The sequence below is a fragment of the Panthera tigris genome, chromosome B1, assembly GCF_018350195.1.
Source record: "Panthera tigris isolate Pti1 chromosome B1, P.tigris_Pti1_mat1.1, whole genome shotgun sequence".
NCBI classification, from domain to species: Eukaryota; Metazoa; Chordata; class Mammalia; order Carnivora; family Felidae; genus Panthera; species Panthera tigris.
Genome location: NC_056663.1, coordinates 30,873,240 through 30,897,107, shown reverse-complemented (window position 1 = coordinate 30,897,107; position 23,868 = coordinate 30,873,240). Strand labels below are relative to the sequence as shown.

General features: G+C 42.8%; 1 protein-coding gene across 6 annotated transcripts in view; it reads left to right on the top strand.

Annotated features, from left to right (window-relative positions):
* The first annotated feature begins 48 nt into the window (after positions 1 to 48).
* FUT10 (fucosyltransferase 10) overlaps positions 49 to 23,868 on the top strand; it is an 83,721-nt gene continuing 59,901 nt past the window's right edge. Inside the window, exons 1-4 of one of the 6 annotated variants that reach the window (XM_042983171.1) lie at positions 58 to 133; positions 4,084 to 4,404; positions 11,818 to 12,170; positions 17,366 to 17,651. In XM_042983171.1, coding sequence (XP_042839105.1) covers positions 12,090 to 12,170; positions 17,366 to 17,651 — 367 coding nt within the window. In that variant the 5' untranslated portion in view covers positions 58 to 133; positions 4,084 to 4,404; positions 11,818 to 12,089. Of the gene's footprint in view, positions 138 to 3,779; positions 4,405 to 11,817; positions 12,171 to 17,365; positions 17,652 to 23,868 lie in introns of those variants that run through there. The other 5 variants (XM_042983172.1, XM_042983173.1, XM_042983174.1 and 2 more) reach the window with 5 other exon arrangements.

The following is a 23,868-nucleotide window of genomic DNA, read 5'->3' as shown; positions in this document are numbered from 1 at the left end:
AAAGCCTAGTCTCACCTATCGCGAGAATTCTGATTTCCCCGGCTTGCACAGCGCCCCTTGGCGGTCTAGCTTCTGCGCGCCTCTCCAAGTCCTGCGCCACGTCCGGACCGTTACCGTGCGCCCCCGCTGCCCTGTAGGTCTTGTTCCCGGTCTCACCCTGGGACGGTAAACCCGGCTAGGAGGCCCCTGCCACCCCGCGCAGGAGTCGGTCGAGTCCTGGAGCGCAGAGGCCGAGGTCCATGGGCGCGCCGTGGTCCAAAGCGCGGGTTGTGATTGCCCGTGAGGATTGGCTGTCCCTCGCCGGCCGCCGGGCGTCCTCAGTCTCGGAGTGCGCCCGGGAAAGCGCGGACCACCTCCCGCCGGGCCTTAGCGCCTGGAGGCCTGGGCTGCGTTGTCTTTACTCCTTCTCCACCAGGCTGGGGAGCTCAAACTCTGTCCTTCTTCACCTGAGACCCTGATCCCCGCGCTCACTCCTCCCTCACTTAACCCCGCAGACACTCTTGTTCTCTTTTGGTGTGGGTCCTGACCTTTGAAATTCATGGATTAGATAATATTTTTTTAAAAAAATCGGAGGACTAACAGCTTTCCCCCGCTTTTTATTTTAATGGGAAAAAGAAAACCTTTATTAGCGCACACCATTTTTCAAAAGAATGTTCAGTTTAACACCCAAAGAGTAAACAAAGGCACAGTCTCAGAATAAGGATGGGCGATTAATTTGCATATCACGGTATAAAATAATTAAGTATATCATAAGTAATTTTGCTTCATGCTGGTGAGAACTATGAATTAGAGCCACACCATTGGAAAACATTGATTTAGCACAGGTTTGGGGAACCAAACTTAGGTTATAAAAAACAATTGCTATTTACTAAATATCTTTGGGCAAGTCAGGTAGCCTTTAGCAAATTATCCCATTTGAAAAATGCGGGTATGTGAGGTCTAGAGGTATGTTAAATGCATAGTTTACATTGCTTCATAAAAAAATAGTTGTGATTGTTCTCATTCACCTACTTGCTTTCCCTGGTTTAAAGACCCAAAGGGCAGTCATATCACACACACACATACCCTTTTATGCTAGTAAAATCAAATTTAAAATAATGTGGAAGAGGGGTGCCTGCCTGGCTCAATTGGTAGATTGTGCAACTCTTGATCTCCAGGTCTTGAGTTCAGCCCTACCTTGGGTGTAGAGATTATTGAAAAAATAAATACAAAGATGAAGCTTCTTAAAAAATAATAGTGATGTGGAAGAAATCCAAAGGTAGATGAAACTCACCAGGGTCACCACACCACACTACCCAAATTGTTTTAAGTAGGGGAAGTGATATATTTTTCAGTTTGATTTAGAATAACACTCCTTCCCTGCTCACCACCAACAGGTGAACCCAGTGAATAGTTTTTTAAACTGAGCTATAATTGACACATTAATTTCAGTAGTACAAAATAATGATCGATATATGTATATATTGCAAGAGGATCACCACAATAAGCCTAGTTAACATTTGTCACTATATAATTACAATTTTTTTCTAATGATGAGAACTTCAAAGATCTACTCTCTTCACAACTTTCAAATATGCAATATATACTTTTATTTTTAACTGTAATCACCATCTGTAAATTAAATCCTGTCATTTTTGTAACTAGAAGTTTGCCTTTGACCCCCTTCACCCATTTCTCTCCCCTCCCCCAAACATTCTGTTCTGTTTCTATGAGCTCTGTTGCCTTTCTGTTTTAGTTTTTTAGATTCCACGTGTAAGTGAGATCATATGATATTTGTCCTTCTCTGACTTATTTCACTTACCATAATGCCCTCTAGGTCTATTCACATCACAAATGGCAAAATTTCATTTTTAATGGCTGAATAATATTCCATTGTGTATATATACTGCATTTTCTTATCCATTCATCAACTGATAGACATGTAGGTTGTTTCCGTATCTTCAGGTATTATAAATAATGCTGCAATGAATGTAGGGGTGCATACCATTAACACTTCCAACACGTGGGTTTGAATTGCATGGGTCCATTTATATGTGAATTTTTTTTCAATAAAGTATAGTACTGTACACACATTTTTTTCCCCCTTAGGATTTTCTTAACATTTTCTTTTTTCTAGCTTAGTGTATGGTAGGAACACAGTGTATCATACATACACCAAATGTGGGGGTGGGGGGTTGGCACGCCCCTAACCCCCACATTGTTGAAGGGCCAACTGTATATCTTTTTTTGAGTTAGTGTTTCACTTTTTTCCGATACCCAGAAGTGGAATTACTGCTTCATATGGTGGTTCTATTTTTAATTTTTTGAGGAGTCTCCATACTATTCTCCATAGTGACTGTACCAATTACATCCCCACCAGCAGTGCCCAGGAGATCTTTCTTCTCTACTTCCTAACCAACACTTGCTATTTCTTGTCTTTTTCATACTGGCCTTTTTGACTGGTGTGAGGTGATATCTCCTTGTGGTTTTGGTTATTTCCCCAATGATCAGTGATGTTGGATATTTTTTCCTATGTCTGTTGGCTATCTGGATGTCTTTGGAAAACTGTATATTCAGGTCCTCTGCCCATTTTTTTTAATCCGATTGTTTTTTTTTGATGTCGAGTTGTAAAAGTCCTTTATGTATTTTGGATATGAACCCCTCATTGGATATGTCATTTGCAAATATCTTCTTCCATTCACTACATTGCCCTTTTTGTTGTTGTTGTTGATGGTTTCCTTTGCTGTGCAAAAGCTTTTTATTTTGATGTATTCCCAATCATTTATTTTTTGTTTCACTGGCCTCGGGAGACATATGCATAAATATGTTGCTAAGGGCAATGTCCAGGAGATTGCTGCTTATGTTTTCTTTTAGGAGTTTTATGGTTTGGGGTCTCATATGTAGGTCTTTAATCCATTTTGAGTTTATTTTTGTGTATGGTGTAAGAAAGCAGTATAGTTTGTTTTTACGTAGCTGTCCATTTTTCCCAACACCATTTATTGAAACAACTCTCTTTGCCCCATTTTATATTCTTGCCTTCTTTGTCATAGATTGATTGACCATATAGGTGTGGGCTTATATCTTGGTTCTCTATCCTGTTCCATTGATCTATCTCTGTGGCTGTTTTTATGCTAGTACCATAGTGTTTTAATTACTATAGCTTTTATATCTTGAAATCTGGGATTGTGATACCTCCAGTTTTATTCTTCTTTCTCAAGAATACTTTGGCTATTCGAGGTCTTTTGTGGTTCCATACACATTTTAGGATGGGTGGATGTGTGGTAGTATATAATTGTGTTAATCTGCCTTTCCCTGATGACTAAAGAAATTAAGCATCATTCACATACTTACTGGCCATTCATGTTCCTCTTTGTGCAATATAAGTCTTCAGTTCCTTCCTTCCCAGAGATTTTTATTAGGTTGCTTTTTTGATTTTTTTTTCTTATCGTGTTTTAGGCATTCTTGCTATATTCTGGATATGAATTCTTTCTTAGATAAATCTACTGCAAATATCTTCTACTCTGGTTTTTCCTTAAGTGTCTTTTGGTGAACAGAATTTACTTTCAGTGATATCCAATTTATCAATCTTTTCCTCTGAGTTTGGTGTTTCGTGTGTGTGTGTGTGTGTGGGGGGGTGTTTCTTGAAGTTGATACCATTATTATCAACCAGTTTTTCCAGACTAGTTAATTGAGGTTCCTGGCACTGGAGATCTCAGGGCCAGGACTACAGTGAGGCAGGCGCAGGGCAGCAATGACTCTCAGGTTCCTGCAATGTGCCCGGCATTTGCAGGACTCACTGTCTCCTCCTATTTTAAGCCCTAGATGCCTCACTTGCCTCAACCAAGCCCTGGCCCTCCCAAGATCTTCAATTACCTCCCTAGGTTTATCACCTCCCCTGCAGACTAGGGAAAAATAATTTTAAACGGGTTCTCTAAATTTGGGATTCAGTGGCCTGAAGTTAGTTTTCTTTCGCCACTTTTTAAAAACTAAAGATCATCCTGCTCAGTCTACCAAACACTGGTACCTGATTAAATGTATCCCCAGGTCTCTGCTTTGCCTGGCATGTTCTGTTTTCCTGAATAGGTGACTTTGAATTTGCTCCAGTCCTAGCAGAGTTTGAGAAGCAGAAAGTGTCCCGCGACTTACTAAAGAGAATCTCAGGAGTCTTCCAGAAACTTTTGGGGAGTGAGGTGGCTCACGAGCGAGGGAGAAGCAGAAACTGCCGGGAACCTCTGTGGACTAGCCTTTAAGCCCGGCAACGGCGAAAACCTGGATGGAGGATCGCTGGGCCTGCGAGCGCGGAAAGTGATGCCGCTTTTCCCAAACTTCCTTTCCGAGTCTTCGCCCGAGCCCCGGCTGAGCGCAAACTGAAAGTGGAAAGCGGCCGGGCTGCCAGCAGCCAGCGAGCCTCCTACCCGGGACGAGGTGAGTGGGAGGCACTGGGTCTTTTCGGGCTGCCATGATACCTGGTGGGGACAGGGTCTTGATGCCCAGAAACAAAAGGAGACTTTTCTGGTGCGCACGGAAGCCGGGATGCGCACGGAAGCCGGGATGCACCCGGAGCACACCTCCTCTTTGTGCCCAGAAGAGAGTGTGCGTAAGAGAAAGAGTTGCGTGCTGAAAAAGAATCCAAGTCCGTTTTGGGAAACCTTGGGCAGCGCTTTCCAGAGACACCGCCTGAGATTTAAACCTATCTTGGGCCGAAAAAGCCCAGATGGGAGGCCGGTGACGCGCAGGAGCCCCGGGAAGGCGCGCGGGTCTCCGCCTCGGGCGACTGGGGGATTTCACGTCCCTGCGGGTTTGCCGCGACCTTCCCCGCCCCACCGGTTCGAAAACCTCACTCTGCCGCCTGTGTGTTGCGACTTGCTTCCTTCTTCCCCACGTCTTCAGTGAGAATCACTTGTTGCTGGAATTATGTGCTGAAGTAGTAGCGATTCTGACTGCCCAGCTCTAGCGAGCACTGCTTTTTTAACGGAGAAAATGCCGTGGGGGGAGCCCTCTGAATGGCAAGGCTATCAACGTGCAATCCATTTCTTAGGTATTATTGCACCCGATGAGCGCCCTCAGAGTAGAACTCGTTTTGTGTAAGATGTGTAAATAACATCGATGTGATTTTAAGACACTTCCTGGGCACCTTTTAATGATACGTTGCAAGTGTCGCGCAAAATGACTGTTTTCCTTCTCTTCACAGCTCCAACAGACTGCCCCCTACTCGCTGCCACAGCTCCCTAAAATGCATGTGGTGACTTGGGTTGTTAATTTCATCGTGTGGAGTGCGTGCACTCTGGCTGGGTACAATTTTCAGTATGGCAAGTGGGTCTTCAGGACGTCATTCTCCTTGTATGCCCTTCCTTCTCTCAAGATGAGACAACCCAGAAGCTCATGACCAATCTTGGGCTTGGTAGTGATGTCACACTGCAACTAGGGCATTGTTTCTGATCCACCTCGTGGTCTCAAAGGGAGGGCTTTCAGGTGGGGTCTGGTCATCCGTTGAATAAGCAACCCGGGTATTTGCACACTAAAGTGGCAGAGCCACCAGTCAGGAAGCACCCTAACCTCAATCTCAGAACTTAATCCTTAGGCCTGAAAGCCACAGGCAATGTCCTAGCATCAGAGGCTCATTCAAGTCGGCTCCATTTTTGAAACTGCTGGCTTCCCATGCTGGCTTCCTGCTAGATGGCAGTGTGTAACTGAATTAAATAGGCAATCTTAACTGTTACTGTTATATGGCTCCTCTTTCATTGTTCACTTAAAAAAACCCGTTTGTCTTACAAACAGTATGTTTAAAAAAATTCAGACCAGGATCTTTAGAAAATAAAGAAAAAGGACATAGTTTGGACCGACAATAATGTTATTCACATATGTCTAAGTATTGCTCGGATACTGGCATTTCCAACCCATGTTGAAACGCTTTCTAAATGTGGAGCGTAAAGTGCCGATTTCAGTGGGAAGGCAACACCTAATTCAATTACCAGCATTTCCCAATAAGCTTTATAGTGTTTCTTGTCATGGGTTGTTAAAAATTGGAAAAAAAAAAGTTTGTTTTTATTTACAGTGTTTTTCAGATATTTCTTTGAGAATAAAATTTGAGTTTTCAAAAGTTAATGATGAGTTGCTAAAAAAGAGAATGAAAATAAAGTAATCCTAAACTTGTTATACAGAAATAGTTCTTCATATTTCCAGAACTCTTAGTTTATGATGGCTCAAATTATCTTGATCACCTGTCTCTTGATTAATCTTTCTTCTGTGGAAAGTTTTTCCTCCTGGACACTCTTCGTGGGATGAGAGCGCTTCATTTTGGGATGAGACCCCAGATCAGCTGGTCCAGCCCTTTGTCTTCGGGCATGTGAAGTATTAGCCACATTGTGTTGGTGTTGTTTAACCAGTACCTCATTCATGATTACATAAATGATCAAAGCAGATGATCTTTGGATTTGTTTTCAATTTTTGGTCTGGGTGTGTTTTAATTTAGCTTAAGTAGACCCACTGATTGAGACTGTATTAATACCACATCATTTGAGTGCTTCAGCATATCCAGAATTTAAGAGTTTAAGAATGGCATCACCTTCGTTTCTATAATAGAGATGTGAAAGTCTCAGGCTACAAATTCTGTCCCTCCATTAATCACCCGTCTTGATTCACATGGCTGCCAGTATTCCTTTCTCTCTCATTATTCTCAACATGTCTCCCCTGAAATGTGTGGTTGGTGGAAGAGGATGAACTTCCAGGATAGAGTCTGCAACGCCAAGCACTCTACATAAAAATAAGTGCTCAGCAACATATGAAGTCTGTTTAAAAAGAGTGAGGAAAACGAACACCAATAAATGTTAATCAAGTAAATTGGATGGAAGTGGAGGCTGGAACCATCACTCCACGTTCACCAGGTGCCCAAGGAACAGACGCAGGCACTAGGTTAGAATAAGTCAGCTTTTTAGTGTTCAACAATTGCTTTATATCCATCTCCTAAAACATCTTCAGAAAGTTTCCTGAAAAATGCCAGCTTCCTGCATTCTTTCCACCGCTGTGACAGGAACAATCACAATGGTGTGGACCTAGATCTCCCCACTTGGCATGGGGAGGGGTAAAGCTTGCCAAAGCATGTGGCTTGGAAAGTCCAGGAGAATGGGTAGGCTAGTGGAAGAGAGGTGTGGATGTGCTAGGTAGAGACTAGAGCACAGAACAGGAAGCTACATTCAAGGAATAGTCAGAACGAAGTGTATGTGTAGTTAGAAGCTGGAGAAGCAGGGCAGGGTCCAAGGAGTCTTGTTTTTCTAAGCTACTCAATTTGATCTTTATCTTGAAATCTGTGGGAAGCCATCGATGGATTTTCATCGGAGGAGAGATGTCCAGTTTGCATTACAGAAACAACTCTACAGGCAAGTGGAGAGAGTGCAAGGGGTCAGACCGGTAGGAACACCAGTTGTCAGTCTTATGGAGTAACCAGATAGGAATGCAAGAGAAGTGTTGAATGGAGGGGTTAAAAAGTTCCTGGAGAGTTGTCCAAAAGCCCTTAGACTTCCCCACCAGCCTACCATCATCTGTCTTTCCCAGGGCAGCCATATTTCAGGGATACCGTGAGGGCTTATGCATTATAAAATGAAAATGTACCTTGGGAGAGTCAAACCTACTTGAGAAATTATGCTTTTGTGGGAATAATTTAAATTTGGTAATTAGACACATTCCAGTTAAAGACTTTCCCTGGTATAACCTTAAACTCTGTTTAGACAGTCGCTTATTAACTCAACCGACGCACCAGTTACTAGAAGAGACGATCAAAGGAGCCTCCCCACAACTCCCTGCCTCTGCCTCACTTCTTTGCCCTGCCAGTGGGGACAGGGAGGAAAAGGCAGACACACACAAAGTGTCAGGGTCAGAAAACCCCGTGCATCTCCCATGCTCACTTTCTCATTTTATCCTCAGAGACACGGCAGAAATCATCTCTGAGCTCCATTTCTAAGACCCTGTACCTTGGACCGGCGCTGCATGGCTGAAACTTGAGGCTGGCACCCTCAGACTGCCAGTTTGCTTTAAGATATCTCCTCTATTTTAATTCAAAACAAAGCGGAGACATTGGAAATTATTTTAGAGTGAAAGTGTTGTTGGTGTTGATGCACTAGCACCTGCAGGAGTGTGAGGTAGTCACGCTCAGCTTCAAATCCCACTCTGGGCAGCAGATGGCCAGCCCCAGGCGGAGCATGCAAGCCGAACAATGCATTTCAGATGCTCGGCTCGGGGGTCAAGAAGGTTGGTTAGTGAGCGTCCATTTCCGATGGTACCTACCATGGTTGTCTGCACAAACACCCATTGCTTCGTCCGGGAAAGGAGTGTTCTGGGGCCACCCTATTGGTGGACTCTGAGATTCACCTTGTGGGCAATGACGAAACAGAAGGGAGATTTCCCCCTGGAATCCCATTGCGCTGGTGCTTACTGGCTTTCACCATGCTCTCTGCAGACCCATCTGTCCCTCCAGTGGGGGTCTGTTGCCTTGTTGACAAGCTCCTGGGTCATTAATACCATATATTAGATTGATGTGCCCCAAGGTCTGGTTGATTGCTGCTTGTGATAAATCATAAACCCATCCCCACTAACTGGCTCTATTCTTTAAAATAGTGGTTGGTATGTCATCACAGCTTGGTCCCTGAGACCTCACTATACCTCTGGCTTTGAGAATATAAGTTAAATTGAGATTCTGTGGATGAAAGGGAATTTGTAACGCTAAATTCTTCTGTCATAGTTCACACAGCCGTGTAAAGACTTAAAAAGGCCCTACCTAGGACGGGCCGTAGGACAGCATTGCAGCCGCTGTAAAAATATCCCAAACTATGTCTCCCATTCTCTCCCTGTCTTTTATTTTCCTTTATTTCTGACCCTTTGTCCTCCTAACAAGCTGCCACTATTTGCCCCATCTCTTTCCTTTCCTGTGATCCTGGAGACCGGCGACCTGATTTCTACACCCACTCCAGCCTTTAAAAACTATGATCTTGGGCAAATCGCTTCAACTTGCCGAGGCTCAGTTTCCTTATTTGTGGGAACTGAGAATAAAACCTACCTTGCTTACTTTACAGAGTGGTTACCAATAAGATCAAGTGGAGTGATATCTGTAAAGTCTTCTGAAAATGATACAGTTTGACACCCACTTAAGGTGGTAATATTTCATGACCTAATCTGGTTTACATTAATTATAGCTATAATAAATTGCCTTTGTGTATAACACAGAAATTTGATCATCTTTCTGTTCTGCAAGGGAAAGAAATAATGATAGTTAATGTTTCTTCTTTATTGTGAAGAAACTGAAGCTTAGAAAGATTTAGTAACTTGTCCAAATTTATATTACATATAAATGACAGAGCCAGGATTGAAACTCAAAGTGCTTGCTCCACATTTTATATAGTTAATAGCTATTAGCATTGACTGAGTGGAAGGAAAGGCATTTCTCAGGTTCTTATGGTTTTTTGTTACTTTTTTCTCTGGTATACCAGCTGACAGAAAGCTATTCTGTATAGCTGTATAGAAGCTGTATAGAACACATTTTTTTCTATGACTTAAAAAAAATTTTTTTTAAGTTTATTGATTTTGAGAGAGACAGAGACAGCGCGAGCAGGGGAGGGGCAGAGAGAGGGAGAACCTTAAGCAGGCTTTGTGCTGCCAGCACAGAGCCGGACGTGGGGCTTGAACTCCTGAAACCGCAAGATCATGACTGGAGCCGACACCAAGAGTTGGACGCTTACCGAGTGAGCCACCCAGGCGCCCTACAGGTTTTTTCTATGATTAAGGCAGATAATCTGTGCTAGTATTGTTGGGTGGGAATTTTATAATCTTAGTGTTAAAAAATGTAAAACCGTACATGAACTGCAGAGCCGGACCAGTTTTTGCTTGTACTTATCACAGTTGTGATCTTGGGTAAGTTACTTGACTTCCTTCGGATCTCGTTTTCTCATCCTTAAAAATAAGGACAGCAGTTTGCTCCCTCCATAGAGTTGTAGGAGGTTTGAATGGTCTCAGGCACGCTGAGCACTTAGGAAGGGCCTCTCTCACAATAGGTCACTCAACAAACATTAGTGATCTCCTTTTCTTTGGCAAAGCGAGTATTTCTGCTTTTGAAGTTCCAGTTGGTCGGGCAGCAACATACTTGATATGAATTCAGCTTCGTTTTACACTTAAAAGTATAATAAAAATTATAATATTTACAGATAAGATAGTAAATAGTTACTGGTACGGAGTAGGTACCGTGCTCTGAAATAAGTGTTTCAGCAATCTTACGGAATTCTTAATAACCTTCTGATTAGGCAGGCTTATTATCTACATTTTGGAAATTGAGATATTGAGAGGCTAGGTTAAACCAGCTGGAGAGTTGAGATTTGAATCTTGGCCGGCTGACTCTAGGTCCTGTTCCCTTAGTCACTGTGGATTGCAGGAATTCTGTGGGAAAAAGAGGAAAAACACACCATTGGTGATTTCTGAAACCAAGAGTCATTTTGTTGCCGAGGGACTTAGCCTGGACTTAAAAGTAAATGAAGGTAGGTGCATGAGAGGAGAGTATACCTTTAAGGCCAATGTTTTTAACCAGAATTCTACATCATTTTTATATTTTTAATTCTTAAGGCTATTATCTGGGAGATGTACAATCAGTTCTTAGAACCAGATTTTTAGAGTACTGTAGAGCAGCCTCAGGAATATTGATCCTTGCTCTCTTCTGAACTCCACCATGTCATTTGACCAAGACATTTGACTTCACAGAACCCTGGGAATAAAAGGTATTCTTTTGGGGGCACCTGCGTGGCTCAGTTGGTTAAACGTCTGACTTCAGCTCAGGTCATGATCTCCAAGTCAGGCCTTCTGCTGTCAGTGCAGAGCCAGCTTTGGATCCTCTGTCTCCCTCTTTCTCTGCCCCTACCCCACTCATGTTCTCTTACTCTCTCTCTCAAAAATAAATAAACATTTAAAAAATCAATAAAAAAGACATTCTTTGGAACTTTTTAGTTCACTTTTAAAACTTTTGGAGGGGCACCTGGGTGGCTCAGTCGGTTAAGTGTCCAACTTTGGCTCAGAGCATGATCTCACAGTTGGTGGGTTCAAGCCCCGTGTCGGGCTCTATAGCTGACAGCTGAGAGCCTGGAGACTGCTTTGGATTCTGTGTCTCCCTCTCTCTCTGCCCCTCCCCTGCTTGTGCTCTGTCTGTCTCTCACACAAATAAATAAACATTTAAAAAAAACTAAATAAAACTTTTTGAAACGATCATCCATTTCAGATAGATGGAAATCTTATTTGAGAACTTCCAGAGAATCATACTGCTCACAGAACCCACTGCTTTGTTACACTTGCTATAAAAGACTAAACAACTAAATCAATAATCAGAATTCCTTGTGTTCCTTATGTTGTGGCTGAAGTTGTTTTCCATAGAGGAAGTTTGGGTCTGTTGATCATTATCCATTTTTGAACTTTTATTTATTTTTTCCCTACTTTATATGGGAGTGGGTGGATAATCCTGGTAATTTCTATTCTATTTCTCTAGTCCTTTGAAACCTGGGTGGAAGAAGTGACTCCATATAAGTGACTTGTGGAATTCAATTTTCTGATGGCAGGGAAAATTAAGTGGCATCAGAATTTTAGACCCAGGACCTAACTATATAGATCTGCCACTCTCCTCTGATGGGCTGTGTGACCTTGACCAGGTCACTTCCTCTCTCTGATCTTGGTTTCCTTATCTAGGAGTGAGGACTACATGATCTCAAAGGTTCCTTTTCGTTTTAAAGCCTTGGGTTTCTACCTGACAGCCCTGAAAGACTACATTTATTAAATATTCTGCACCATGGCTAAAAGATTATTCGTTTGTTACAGACTTTTTGGATGCCTTCTGGTTTGAAGAAATCTCCAGCTGCTCTGATGATAGTTTAAGAAGACTGCATGCTGTTTCCTCTCGATGCCAAGCCAGGCCCGCGCGGAACCTCGGATCCCAGCCCTTCATGGAGACCAGGTCCCAGCAGGAATGGCAGTGGAAGACATCGGCACCCAGATGGTTCCTTCACGTGAAGTTGTCTTGGGCTGTGGGCCGACTCGACAACACCTGGTAGCCAGGCCGGCCCTCTGTCAGTCACCCAGGGCCGGGCAGCATGGTGTGGATTCAGAGGAGGAAGCTTTTGGCATCTTGCCTCTGCATCACAGCCTCTGTCTTTCTGCTTGTCACACTCCAGGTAGCAAGAATTTGGGCTGCTTCGTGTTGAGCCCTGAGCCTTTCCACCCTTTCCCCCTTCAACCCACTGCATTTTCTCCAAGTACTTTGCTTTTTGCTTAATTTCTCAGGATCAGGGGTTTTCTGTCTCAGGCAGGGAAAATACTTTTTTTTTTTTTTTTTTTTTTTTTTAGTAGATGAAACTGAGGTTTTAGTGAGTGGGTGTATCAGGTAGAAACAAAACCAGTGAGATGGGGGGATCAATTTGTGACTCCTGGAGGGTCCTGGCGCTAGAAGAACAGAAAGCAGAGCTCAGTCTGTCTTACTGGGTCAAATTTGGATGGGCCTCTCCAAGTCCACTATTACGATGAATTCTGAAAGGTGGCATTCTTGAAGAAGCCATGATTATTCTGAGATTAAGATGGTCTATTCTGCAGAACACAAACATCCACATTAATACATTTGTCATTCTTTTTTTTTTTTTTAAACTTTTTTTTTTTTTTAAATTTATTGTTGAGACACAGAGCACAAGTGGGGCAAGGGCAGAGAGAAGGAGACAGAATCCAAAGCAGGCTCCAAGCTCTGAGCTCTCAGCACAGAGCCCGATGCAGGGCTCGAACCCACGAACCGTGAGATCGTGACCTGAGCCAAAGTCAGATGCTTAACCAGCTGAGCCACCCAGTTGCCCCAATACATTTGTCATTCTTGACATATGCTACTAGACCAAGCACTGAATGTGGGTGTTTGAACACCAGTTTTTAGTCTTCCGATTTATTTCATTTAGTTGGTGATTCTGAACTTCATTTGCTGGTTTCAAATTAGAATAAAAATTACACCATGATAGGAAGAATATAGATAGGAGTTCAGATATATTTTGGACCCATTCAAGCACCAGCTATCCATTTTGAAATCCAAAGGACTTTTATTTATTTTTTTATTTTTTTAACATTTATTTATTTTTGAGAGACAGCATGAGTGGGGCAGGGGCAGAGAGGAGACACAGAATCCGAAGCAGGCTCCAGGCTCTGAGCTGTCAGCACAGAGCCCGATGCAGACTCAAACACACGGACTGTGAGATCGTAACCTGAGCCAAATTTGGATGCTTAATGGACTGAGCCACCCAGGCGCCCCAGAAATCCAAAGGACTTTTAAAGATGATTTGTGGACGTGAGCAGTTCAGGTGTGGGGCTGCCGGAAAGAGAGGTGTTCTCTGGGCTTTTTCACTCTCGGTGATCTTCCTTCTTGATTAAGATTGAATGAGATTTGCGTGTAAAAGCACTGTGGCAGACAGTCTGGTGCTGGATTCTACCACCTTCTGCCAGATTGGGACTCTGGTCAGAAGAAATACTTGCCTCCTTGCTTGTCTGTCCTGTGGGTGTCCAGGACCTCCCTGTGCAGGAGGAACTGGGGTTCTCTACCTCTTTCTGTGGATGTTATGAGAGCTTTCATCTTAGTAGACAATTATTTTGGCACTTTTTTTCAGTTATGAGGGACGGCTGCGTCTAAGCTGAGAGCATTTGTTTTGATGTCAGAAGAAATAGCCATGTTTCTGGTATGGCTGTCGTTTCTAAGCTTCCAGAGTATGAGAGGTTGTATGATTACTGGAGCTGAACCCTTGTCTGGATCTTGATTTCAGTTTGCCACCAATAGTGTGGTTTGGGCTGTTTCCCTGTCCACATGGGTATATTAAATGCTTCAGTGTTAGGGGTGCCCGGGTGGCTCAGTCACTTAAGTGTCGGACTTCGGCCCAGGTCACGATCTTGCAGTTTGTGAGTTCGAGCCCCGCATTGGGCTCTGTGCTAACAGCTTGGAGCCTGGAGCCTGGAGCCTGCTTCAGATTCTGTGTCTCCCTCTCTCTCTACCCCTCCCCCGCTGTCTCTTGCACTCTCTCAAAAATAAATAAACATTAAAAAAATTTAATAAAATAAATGCTTTAGTGTTCAGAGTTTCAGAGGTGCTATTTTTTCTTAAACACTGTGCACGAGAAGATATAATGCCCACACATTTAGGACCATTTTTATTTCTAGTGGTTTGTTGCCATTTGGGAGGGTAAAAGAAGGATAAATTAAAAAAAAAAAAAAATCACGCCAGGGCTGCCATCATAAAGTACCACAGACTGAGTGGCTTAAACAACAGAAATGTATTTTCTTACAATTCTGGAGGCCGAGAGTCCAAGATCAAGATGTCAGCAAGCAGGGCTGTTTCTTCTGAGGTCTCTCTCCTCGGGACTGGTGGATGGCTGTCTTTCCCCTGTGTCTTCACGTCGTCTGCCTTCTTCACCTTTATGTGTCCTAATGTCCTCTTTTTATGAGGATACCAGTCACACTTGATGGCCACCTGTTGGGTCCACCTAGATGACCTCCTGTTAACTTAATTACCTCTTTAAAGACCCTATCCCCTAACTCAGTCATATTCTGAGGTAATGGGAGTTAGGACGGCAGTGTATGAATTTGGGGGGCAGGTTACAGTTTAGCCCATGACAGATCTTATGACATAATTAATAAATAACGTAACCCTGAAAATGTTATGCTGATCTTCAGTTAAGCTAAAGTACCGTGGTCCCCTAGAGGAAATCGTTCATCTGAGACATTGTTTTCTACTCACATTTTACTGTATTTTGTATACAGTACATGTAAATTCTTTGGGTGTATATGTATCTTTAGTTTTTGAATTTTATTTACTTTTTGGTTGTATAATAATTCATGAATACGTTTGGAGTATTTTAAAACAAATCCAGGACTTCACATTATTTTACCTGGATTTACTTTAATATGATTCTCTAACAGATGGGAACTTTTAAAAGTATAGTATAACCAAATTATTGCCACACCCAACAAAGTTAGCAGTAACTAATCAGCACCACCCATATCCTAGGCCGTGTTAAGACTTTCCCAGTTATCTCAAAGAATTCTTTTATAATGGGTTGGTTAGAATCTGGAATACACAAATCCCATACATCACATTTAGCTGGTGTGTCTCCAATTGTGGAGTTTTGTTTTTTCTACTATGAAAGTTTCCTCTGTCCCACCTTCTATTCCATGTCACGGGCTTTTGAAAATACTGTCTCATTGATTCTTTGGAATTTCCCAGATTTTAGATTTGGCTGATTTTACGCATAGTTTTATTTAATATATTTCTCTGTCCTTCATATGTCTTACCACTTAGTGGTGATGTCTGAGGCTTAATGTTTTTTTAAAAGCTATTTGGCAGAAAGGGGTGCCCAGGTGGCTCAGTCGGTTAAGTGTCCCACTTTGGCTTAGGTCATGACCTTGCGGTTGGCGAGTTCGAGCCCTGTGTTGGGCTCTCTGCTGTCAGCACAGAACCCACTTTGGATCCTCTGTCCCCCTCTCTGTCTGTGCCTCCCCGACTTGTGCTGTCTCTGTCTCTCTCAAAATAAATAAATAAACTTAAAAAAGAAAAAACAAACAACAACAAAAAAACTATTTGGTAGAAAAATCTCTCCCTAAAGCAATCCCTATTCTTTGGAAATGAACTTACACCTCACATAGTAGACATTGATCAGAAATGTAGAACAAAATTTGTCTTTGAAGTTTTATCCGTGGCTTTCTAAAAGCTTCTTTTTAAAGTTGTTGGTTGTACATTTGCAGGGGGAAGGTCTGGTGAAGAGATACAGATTTTGTGGCTACAAGTCAACTCCACTCCATCAAGGTGCTGGGGAATAGCCACAACCTTAAGTTATCATGAAAATGCTGACAAAGTTGTTGGCGGGGGCTAGACTTTTCTTTAGTTTTTAGCGATCGTCTTACTGTCATAATGCTGACTTTGGTGTCACAAGTGATCCATGATTTTTTCAAGCCAGTATAATTTCTTACTTTTTTTGGAGTGCTACTTGGCTGTCACTCAGTGGTTTTTGACATTTTTTTTTTGGCCTTGGCCTCCCTCAGGGAATCCAGTGAATGTTACAGACCCTCACCAGCGAGCTGCAGACTCTATCATCAGGCCGTGGCCCTTTTCTGACACTAGGGCCGCAAGCAAGAAAGAAGGCACCACCTGGGCTGCTGAGAGTTGGGGCTGGGCCACACAGATGTCCGCTGTTGCTTGGTGAAGGAGTTAATACATAAAAGTGTGCCTTCCTTTTACTGATTGATTTGTTGCATAGTTCAACTGCTAATGTTTCAGTTATATGTGACACAGACCAACTGGTACTTTTATACTGCTTTCTCTAACACATTTTTTATAACACTGTATCAATATCTACCCTTAAAATTTGATGATGAGGCAGCATTTTTGGAGAACAACTGCCTTCCTGTTTCCACTCTGTCCACCCTGCCCTCCAGATTCCTGTTGCTGATGTCCTAGCTATCCAGTGACCCACACTGTCCTGAAATCAATAAATAAACATAGTTTTACATGGAAGGGAGCCCAGGACTCACTATATACTTCACCTGATACCACAGTGGAAATTATTAGAAATGTAAGACCCGTGTTATTACTCCTTTAATTGTACCAAAAAGAAACTGATTGGTAATTTACAACTAATTTTCCCTAGAATGTTATCTCTAACAATAGCCAAGTAATAGCCCTGATTTTCATGGGTTTCATTAAGACATAAAGCTATTAAAAAAAAAAAGAGAGAGATAAAACTATTTCTGGATTCTATAGATGCCTATGGAATAGAGAAATATGCCTGGCATGTGCTCAGTGGAGTTAAACATCCTTGTTGGTAGATAGTTCGGAAGCTTTGTCCACACCCTAATCTCTGGAACTTGTGGAAATGTAAATGTAAATGGTTTAAGGTGACACGCTGAGATGAGATTATCCAGAATTATCAGTGTGAGCCCAGTGCAATCTCATGAGTCCTTAAAAGCTAAGAGTCTTCCCTGGTCAGACATAGATGTGACAATAGACTAAGAGTGAGAGGCAACATTGCTGGCTTTGAAGATGGAGAAGGGGCCACGAGTCAAGAATGGTGGTTAGCTCTAAAAGATAGGAAAGTAAGAAAATGGATTCTCTAGAGCTTCCAGAGAAGAATGTAGCCCTGCTGACACCTTGCTGTTAGCCTAGTGAGACCCAGGTCAGACTCCTCACCTCCAGAACTATGTAATCATAAATGTGTTCTTTTCAATTGTTGAGTTTGTGGTAATTTGTTAGAGCAGCAAAAGGAAACTAATGCAAGCCTCGGTCATCAAGATGAATGGGAGACATGTGAGTGGAAATTAAACAATCTGACTCTGTGGTAATTGTCTTCTCTTTCAGGTAGTGGTTGAGCTGGGGAAACTTGAAAGGAAGAAGTTTAAAAATTCCAACGGGCAAGATGGGCATGCAACGATGGAGGAGCCTACACACCTCTATCCACTCCCTGGGAAAGAAGCCCTGAACTGGAAAAACAAACCAGACACTGATAACTACCCCATCATGCTCTGGTGGTCCCCACTGACCGGGGAAACTGGAAGGCTAGGCCAGTGCGGAGCGGATGCGTGTTTCTTCACTATCAACCGGACCTACCTACATCATCACATGACCAAAGCATTCCTCTTCTATGGTAAGTGGGGCTTTTGCCTTTCTCCCTTTGCTTGCCGACATCCTGCTCCAAAGCTCGCTTCATTCTGCCCTCCCAAGGAAGACATGCGGAGCTCCCTTTGAAAACACTGTGACATGCCTGCTATCCTTTGCTTTTGGTCTGTGTAAGGCCCGAGCATTTAGCAAACACAGTAAATCAACAAGCTTGACCAACGTAAAAGTGGTTGACTGGCCACTTGGTAATTAGGGAGGAGAAGGATATTTCCTCTCACCTTTTCCCAGTTGGATACCGTGCTTACTGAATTCGGTATTGAGGGAATTGGGTATTGATTCTATTGCTGATATCAATTCAGAATGTCACCTGTGATAATAGCCAAGAGGTTTTGATGACCATAACAGATGTTTAATGGGACATGAGCTAAGCACAGTGTTCTTTCTTTCATTAGTCAGATTAATCAGCAGTAAAAATAAAAGTATTTTTCAGCATCGGCTTTTAAGAGCAAGCTGGTATTTATCACTTCCTGAGGCTGATTATATGTCATGCTGCGACTGAGGGCAACCAAACCCAGGTAGGGGGAGTTAGCAAGATGCCAGTAGTAGCAGGAAATACAGAGCCCCTGGGTGATGAGTGGGGGGGGCCTGGGGAACACAGGTGAGCAGATTCGGCCAAATGTAGGAAAGGTTGATCAGTTAGGAAGTCAGTGAAAGGAATTCTGCTTTAGAGTTCTGCAAATGTGGATATGTATTTGTGTGTGTGTGTGTGTGTGTGTGTGTGTGTGTGTGTGTGTGTGGTCTGGCTTCGGAGAGGCAGGACACAGACTGGGATGTAGAGCTGGGTCATTCTCAGTGTTCTGCCTAACAGCAACTGAAATACAGCAGAAAATAGGTTCAGCAGGAATCAGGTGGTATATTTGTCCCATATTAGGTCAGGGCCGCAGAGCAGTGGGCAGTAGTGACCTGCTGTAAGTCAGGAGTCAGGGAAGTTCTAGGTACTCACAAATCTGGATATAACAGAGTCCACATTCTTCCCAGACGCCTGCTGCTGTCCCCATTCACTTGCCTCCCCTCTCTGCTCCGCGAAGGGGCAAAGGGAATCGGTGCAGGTTTAAGGAGTGAGGGCTCTTTGCCTGGGGCCAGGCTGGTGGCTCCTTTGTCCTGAGGGAGAACAACCACCTGGGTAGTGTCAGATACTCACTTTGAACATCATTTGACTACAGATCCCACTGAACGTGCAATGTAATACATGCACTTGTATCGTGCTCCCTTCTAAAATCCAAAGAATTCAGAATTCTGAAACCTGAAGCTGTGAGTTTGCATAAGGGATTATGGTCCTCTAATCGTGCTTTGAGATGGACAATTCAATGTATGAGTTTAATTTTCCAAATTTGAACAGAAGCTCCTAGAAATACTTCAGTTATACACAAAAATTATAGATAATATAATGGAGACTGATGTATTACTATATATCATAAGAAATAAAACATTACAAGGAAAATCAAAACCCTCTCTGAACCCTTCTCTGACCTCATTGCCCACTTCCTACCCCAGAGGGAATTATGATCCTGAAGTTGCTGTGTGTGTGTATGTGTGTGTATATATCATATGTACATATATGGTATTATTCTAAACGTTACGCAAATAGTGTGATATGTTAATTTTCTATCTTTTCCCTCTAACTTGCTTTTCCTCTTACATGGTTTTTGAGGTTTATTGATGTTGGATACTCAGAGCTCCAGGACATCCATTTTTTCACTGTTGTATAGTATTACATTGAATTTATATATATCACACTTCATGAATATATACATATATATCATACTACATGCCATTTTTCTCTTGTTGGACCTTTAGGTTATTTTAAAAACCTTACTTATGACGAACAGTGCTACAATAAACCATCCATGTACATGTGTGAGATTTCGTGGGGTTTACACCTAGCAGTGGAATGATTTGATGTGAATCTGTGTTTATTAGATACTGCCAGACCAATATCCCAAGTGGTTGTATCACAGTGGCTGTCTTTTAAACATTTACAACTTCTTTTTCCTTTTCTTTATTTTTAAATTTATTTTGAGAGAGAGAGCACGAGTAAGGTAGGAGCAGAGACAGAGGGGAGAGAGACAATCCCAAGCAGGTTCCATAGTGCAGAGCCCAATGCGGGGCTCGAACTCACAAACCACAGGCTCATGACCTGAGCAGGAACCAAGAGTCAGACGCTCAACTGACTGAGCCACCCAGGTGCCCCAAACATGTACAACTTCTTAACATGTTCGTGCACATAGACCTCCTGTATTTCCAAATAATGTGCTTAGATTGTCACCTCTTGACTTTTCAGTTTTATTTTACTTTTTTTATTAAAAAAATTTTTTTTTAATGTTTATTTATTTTTGAGAGAGAGAGAGCGAGTGAGTGAGCATGAGCGGGGGAGGGGCAGAGAGACAGGGAAACCCAGAATCGGAAGCAGGCTCCAGGCTCCGAGCTGTCAGCACAGAGCCCGACGCGGGGCTTGAACCCACGAACCGTGAGATCATGACCTGAGCCGAAGTCGGACATGCAACCAACTGAGCCACCCAGGCGCCCCTTGACTTTTCAGTTTTAGACAGGATAGATTGATTCTTACTATGGAAGATGAGTATTTAACTTTCCTTCCTCACCCCTGCTTTCCCCTCCTCTACTCAATTTCTCATCCCTGTAGCCCTCCCAAAAAGGTGTATTATTTTAGGTAAATTAGTATTCAGTGTTTACATCATTTTGTAGTCCCAGCGAGCCATGTCACATGCTTAGATGACGTTTCCTGCACAGTCTGTTTGCCCCGGAGTAGCATCAGATACTCTTAAGGAAACGTCTCCCAGAGATCCCTGACCTCCCTCAGTCTAGAGTGGTTGCCCTTTGTGCTGGGCACACAGGTGCTGTCCTGGCCCCCCGTTATCCTGGGGATTCTTTGTGCCTCACTCTTGCGTTGGCTTTCCTGTTTCTTTTATGCCCCATTTTTCTTTTTCTTTGTTAATATCTTAATTTCAGTGTGTTCTGAGAAAGGTGCATGGAAGATAAGCGTTCAGAGACTTTGTGTGTGTGAAAATTTGTTCATTTTACTTTCACCTTCATTGATAGTTTGGCTTAGCATAGAATTCTAGGGTGGAAATTCTTTTCTTTCTGAATCTGAAAAACAGTTTCCCCGTCTTCTAGCTTCAAGTGCTGTTGCTGAGGATCCACGGCTATTTTGATTCCCCACCCTTTGTATGTAGTATGTTTTCTCTTCCCCTCTGCCTTCTCTGGAAAAAATAGAGAATGTCCTCTTTTTCACCAGTTTGGAAATTTAGTAATGATGCTTTGGTTTGAGCCTGTTTCCTTTTATTGAGGTGGATACTAAAATGTCGGGTTACAGGAGCCTACACAGCAGTATTTAGCTTAGTGACTTTCCCAGGACTCACAGATCTACAGGTTTATACACTTAATTTTATCAGTATACCAAGACTCAGTTCTTCTCTCAGGGATGGACTTGCTTCCAACCAAATTCCCAGGAGACTGGTATGTCAACAAGAGTGCTTCTGGTTTGATTTTCATATCTCAGGTTTTGCTACTCTTCAGCTCCTAAAACCATCAGTGACTCTCCTTGAGTGCTAATATATGCCATTTTTATTACCCTGGCATTCAAGCCTCTGTAATCTGAATCCAACCTGTCTTCCAAACGTAACCACTGTGATTCTGTCAACTAAACACTATGTTTAGAAATCAAACTGCAGGGGCGCCTGGGTGGTTCAGTTGGTTAAGCGTCCGGCTTCGGCTCAGGTCATGATGTCGCAGTTTGTGGGTTCAAGCCCCATGTCGGGCTTTGTGCTGACAACTCGGAGCCTGGAGCCTGCTTCGGATTCTGTGTCTCCCTCTCTCTCTGTCCCCTTCCCCTGCTTGTGCTCTGTCTCTCTCTCAAAAATAAATAAACTTAAAAAAAAAAAAAAAAACAAAACTATACTGCAGTAGTCACCATTTTAGGCATAAGCCACAAATGTTCTTAACTTAGTGCCATTGTTTATTCCGTTTCTGAGTTATAGACTGTCCTTTCTATATTTGTCCTGTCACATAAGCTACTGATAACCTACCATTTGTTTGGCAATATGGATGAATAATGTAGTGTCTAATGTCACAGATTATTATCTTGAGACAAAGACATTACCCGGCTGTAACGCAGGGCTAATTGGTATATATACCAGAAGAGAAATGTCAGTAAATCTTGCGGAATTTCTTTTTTTTTTCTTTTTTTTTTTTTTTAATTTTTTTTAACGTTTATTTATTTTTGAGACAGAGAGAGACAGAGCATGAATGGGGGAGGGTCAGAGAGAGGGAGACACAGAATCTAAAACAGGCTCCAGGCTCTGAGCTGTCAGCACAGAGCCCGACGCGGGGCTCGAACTCACAGACCGTGAGATCATGACCTGAGCCAAAGTCGGCCGCTTAACCGACGGAGCCACCCAGGCGCCCCTCTTGCGGAATTTCAAAGAGGGGAGACAGAACATATGATTGGAGGGATCAGGAAAGGCTTCATAAGTTCTTTTGTATAAAACAGGAGGAATCTGATATGTTGAGAGATAATGGAATTGGATTGTGTTGAGATTGGAGGACATTTAGTATGTACTCCTTTAGTAGAAGAATGGCATGAATGAGAGCACGAAAGTGGAAAGTTACGGGAAGTATCTGAGCTACAGCAAAGCTATCACCTAGTTCTGGGTAAGAGAGAGAGAGAGATTGATATACAGGGACCAGAACGTGAAGAACCTTGAATGTTGGCTTCAGATTTTGCATCAGAGTGGAGAACGGTATCAGGGAGCCACCGAGAATTGAATGGCTTTTTAAAACCAACTCAAATATAACACCCGTTGTGAACCGTTCCTGATTCCCTTCCATCAGATGCAGCCTCTGCTATATGCCAGGCACAATACCAATCATGAGGAATAAAGACAAGTATAGTAACTATGGCATTTGGTTTTCTTCTGTGTGATCTTCCCTTCCTTCATACTGTATAAAGTCTTTGTTGATAGGGCCACATCGACTCATCTTTGTACACCTCCACCCCTTCTGTCAACCACCTTGCATGTGGGAGGTGCTCAGGAAATAGTCATAGAGACCTTGAGCACAGAAGATGTGAGAGTCTAACCTTATCTTTATCAGGGTGAGAAGACCGAGGCTCAGGAAGGTCAGGGACGTGCCAGGATTACACTGGGGTTGGCGGCAGAGTGGGGCGGAGAGCCAAGGTGCCCTGATACCTGATCCACGGCTCTTTGGCCTAAACCGTGTTTGAATGCACACTCATGAGTATAATTAAACCTGGATATGTGGATTTTGGAATTGCTTAAGATGTCCGGTTTTTAACAGACTGAATTAGAAATTCAGTTCGTTCAGAAGGTCTGTTGAGCAAAATCGAACGAAGACAACACATTTGTCTGTCTGAGGGCTCCAAATCCTAATTAAGTAGGTCACTTACAACTGCACCTGGGACTCTGGTGCGGCAGGATTGAAAAAGAAAAGGCAGGAACGATGATTCAGGTGCCAAAAGCTGACCTAATTTAGCGAAATGGAAACTGAGAGGATTATATAACCTCGAAGCTATTGTAAACCAGGATATTTTTGAGTTTGCTTGTTTCCTCTGTAGCCTACTTTCTTTTCTTCTTCCTAGATATGAGTCATTTACTTCATATGAATACAGTGAATACTGTGTCTGTTTTGAGCCATTTGAGAAATGTAAGGTTTCAGCTACATTAACAATTCTCTGAAACAAAAAATTAAGGGGTCACAAGGGAATAAATTATTTTTTAACCCCAAAGTCCAAGAGTTACGGTAGTCTTAGAAACTGTCACCATAGTGATTTCAAAACACAATGCAAAACACAGCTCTGTTTTTCGACAGTTCTCTTGAAAGGTGTCTCTCGTGAAGGAAGAGGACCCTTGACGAGAATTGGAGGTCCTTAGAGCAGGGAACTGCTTATGTTTTAGGTGAGCTTCTAAATGGAAGTTTTAGTAAACACAGGTACGTGGGGAGAAAGAAAACAAGGAGGCTCCTGAAATATTTTCCTTCCTCAGGAATATGGGTATCAGCACCCCTTGATGAAGGCTGGAGGCTGTGAAGAGGAAGGACATCAGATTTGCTCTCCTCCAAGCACAGCTACAGTGCAGCTCTCCAGGACCGAGTGCTAAGTGCCTGCTGGGAGTTCCAGTGCCTCTACCCTAGGTGCAGGCTCCTTGTTCCCC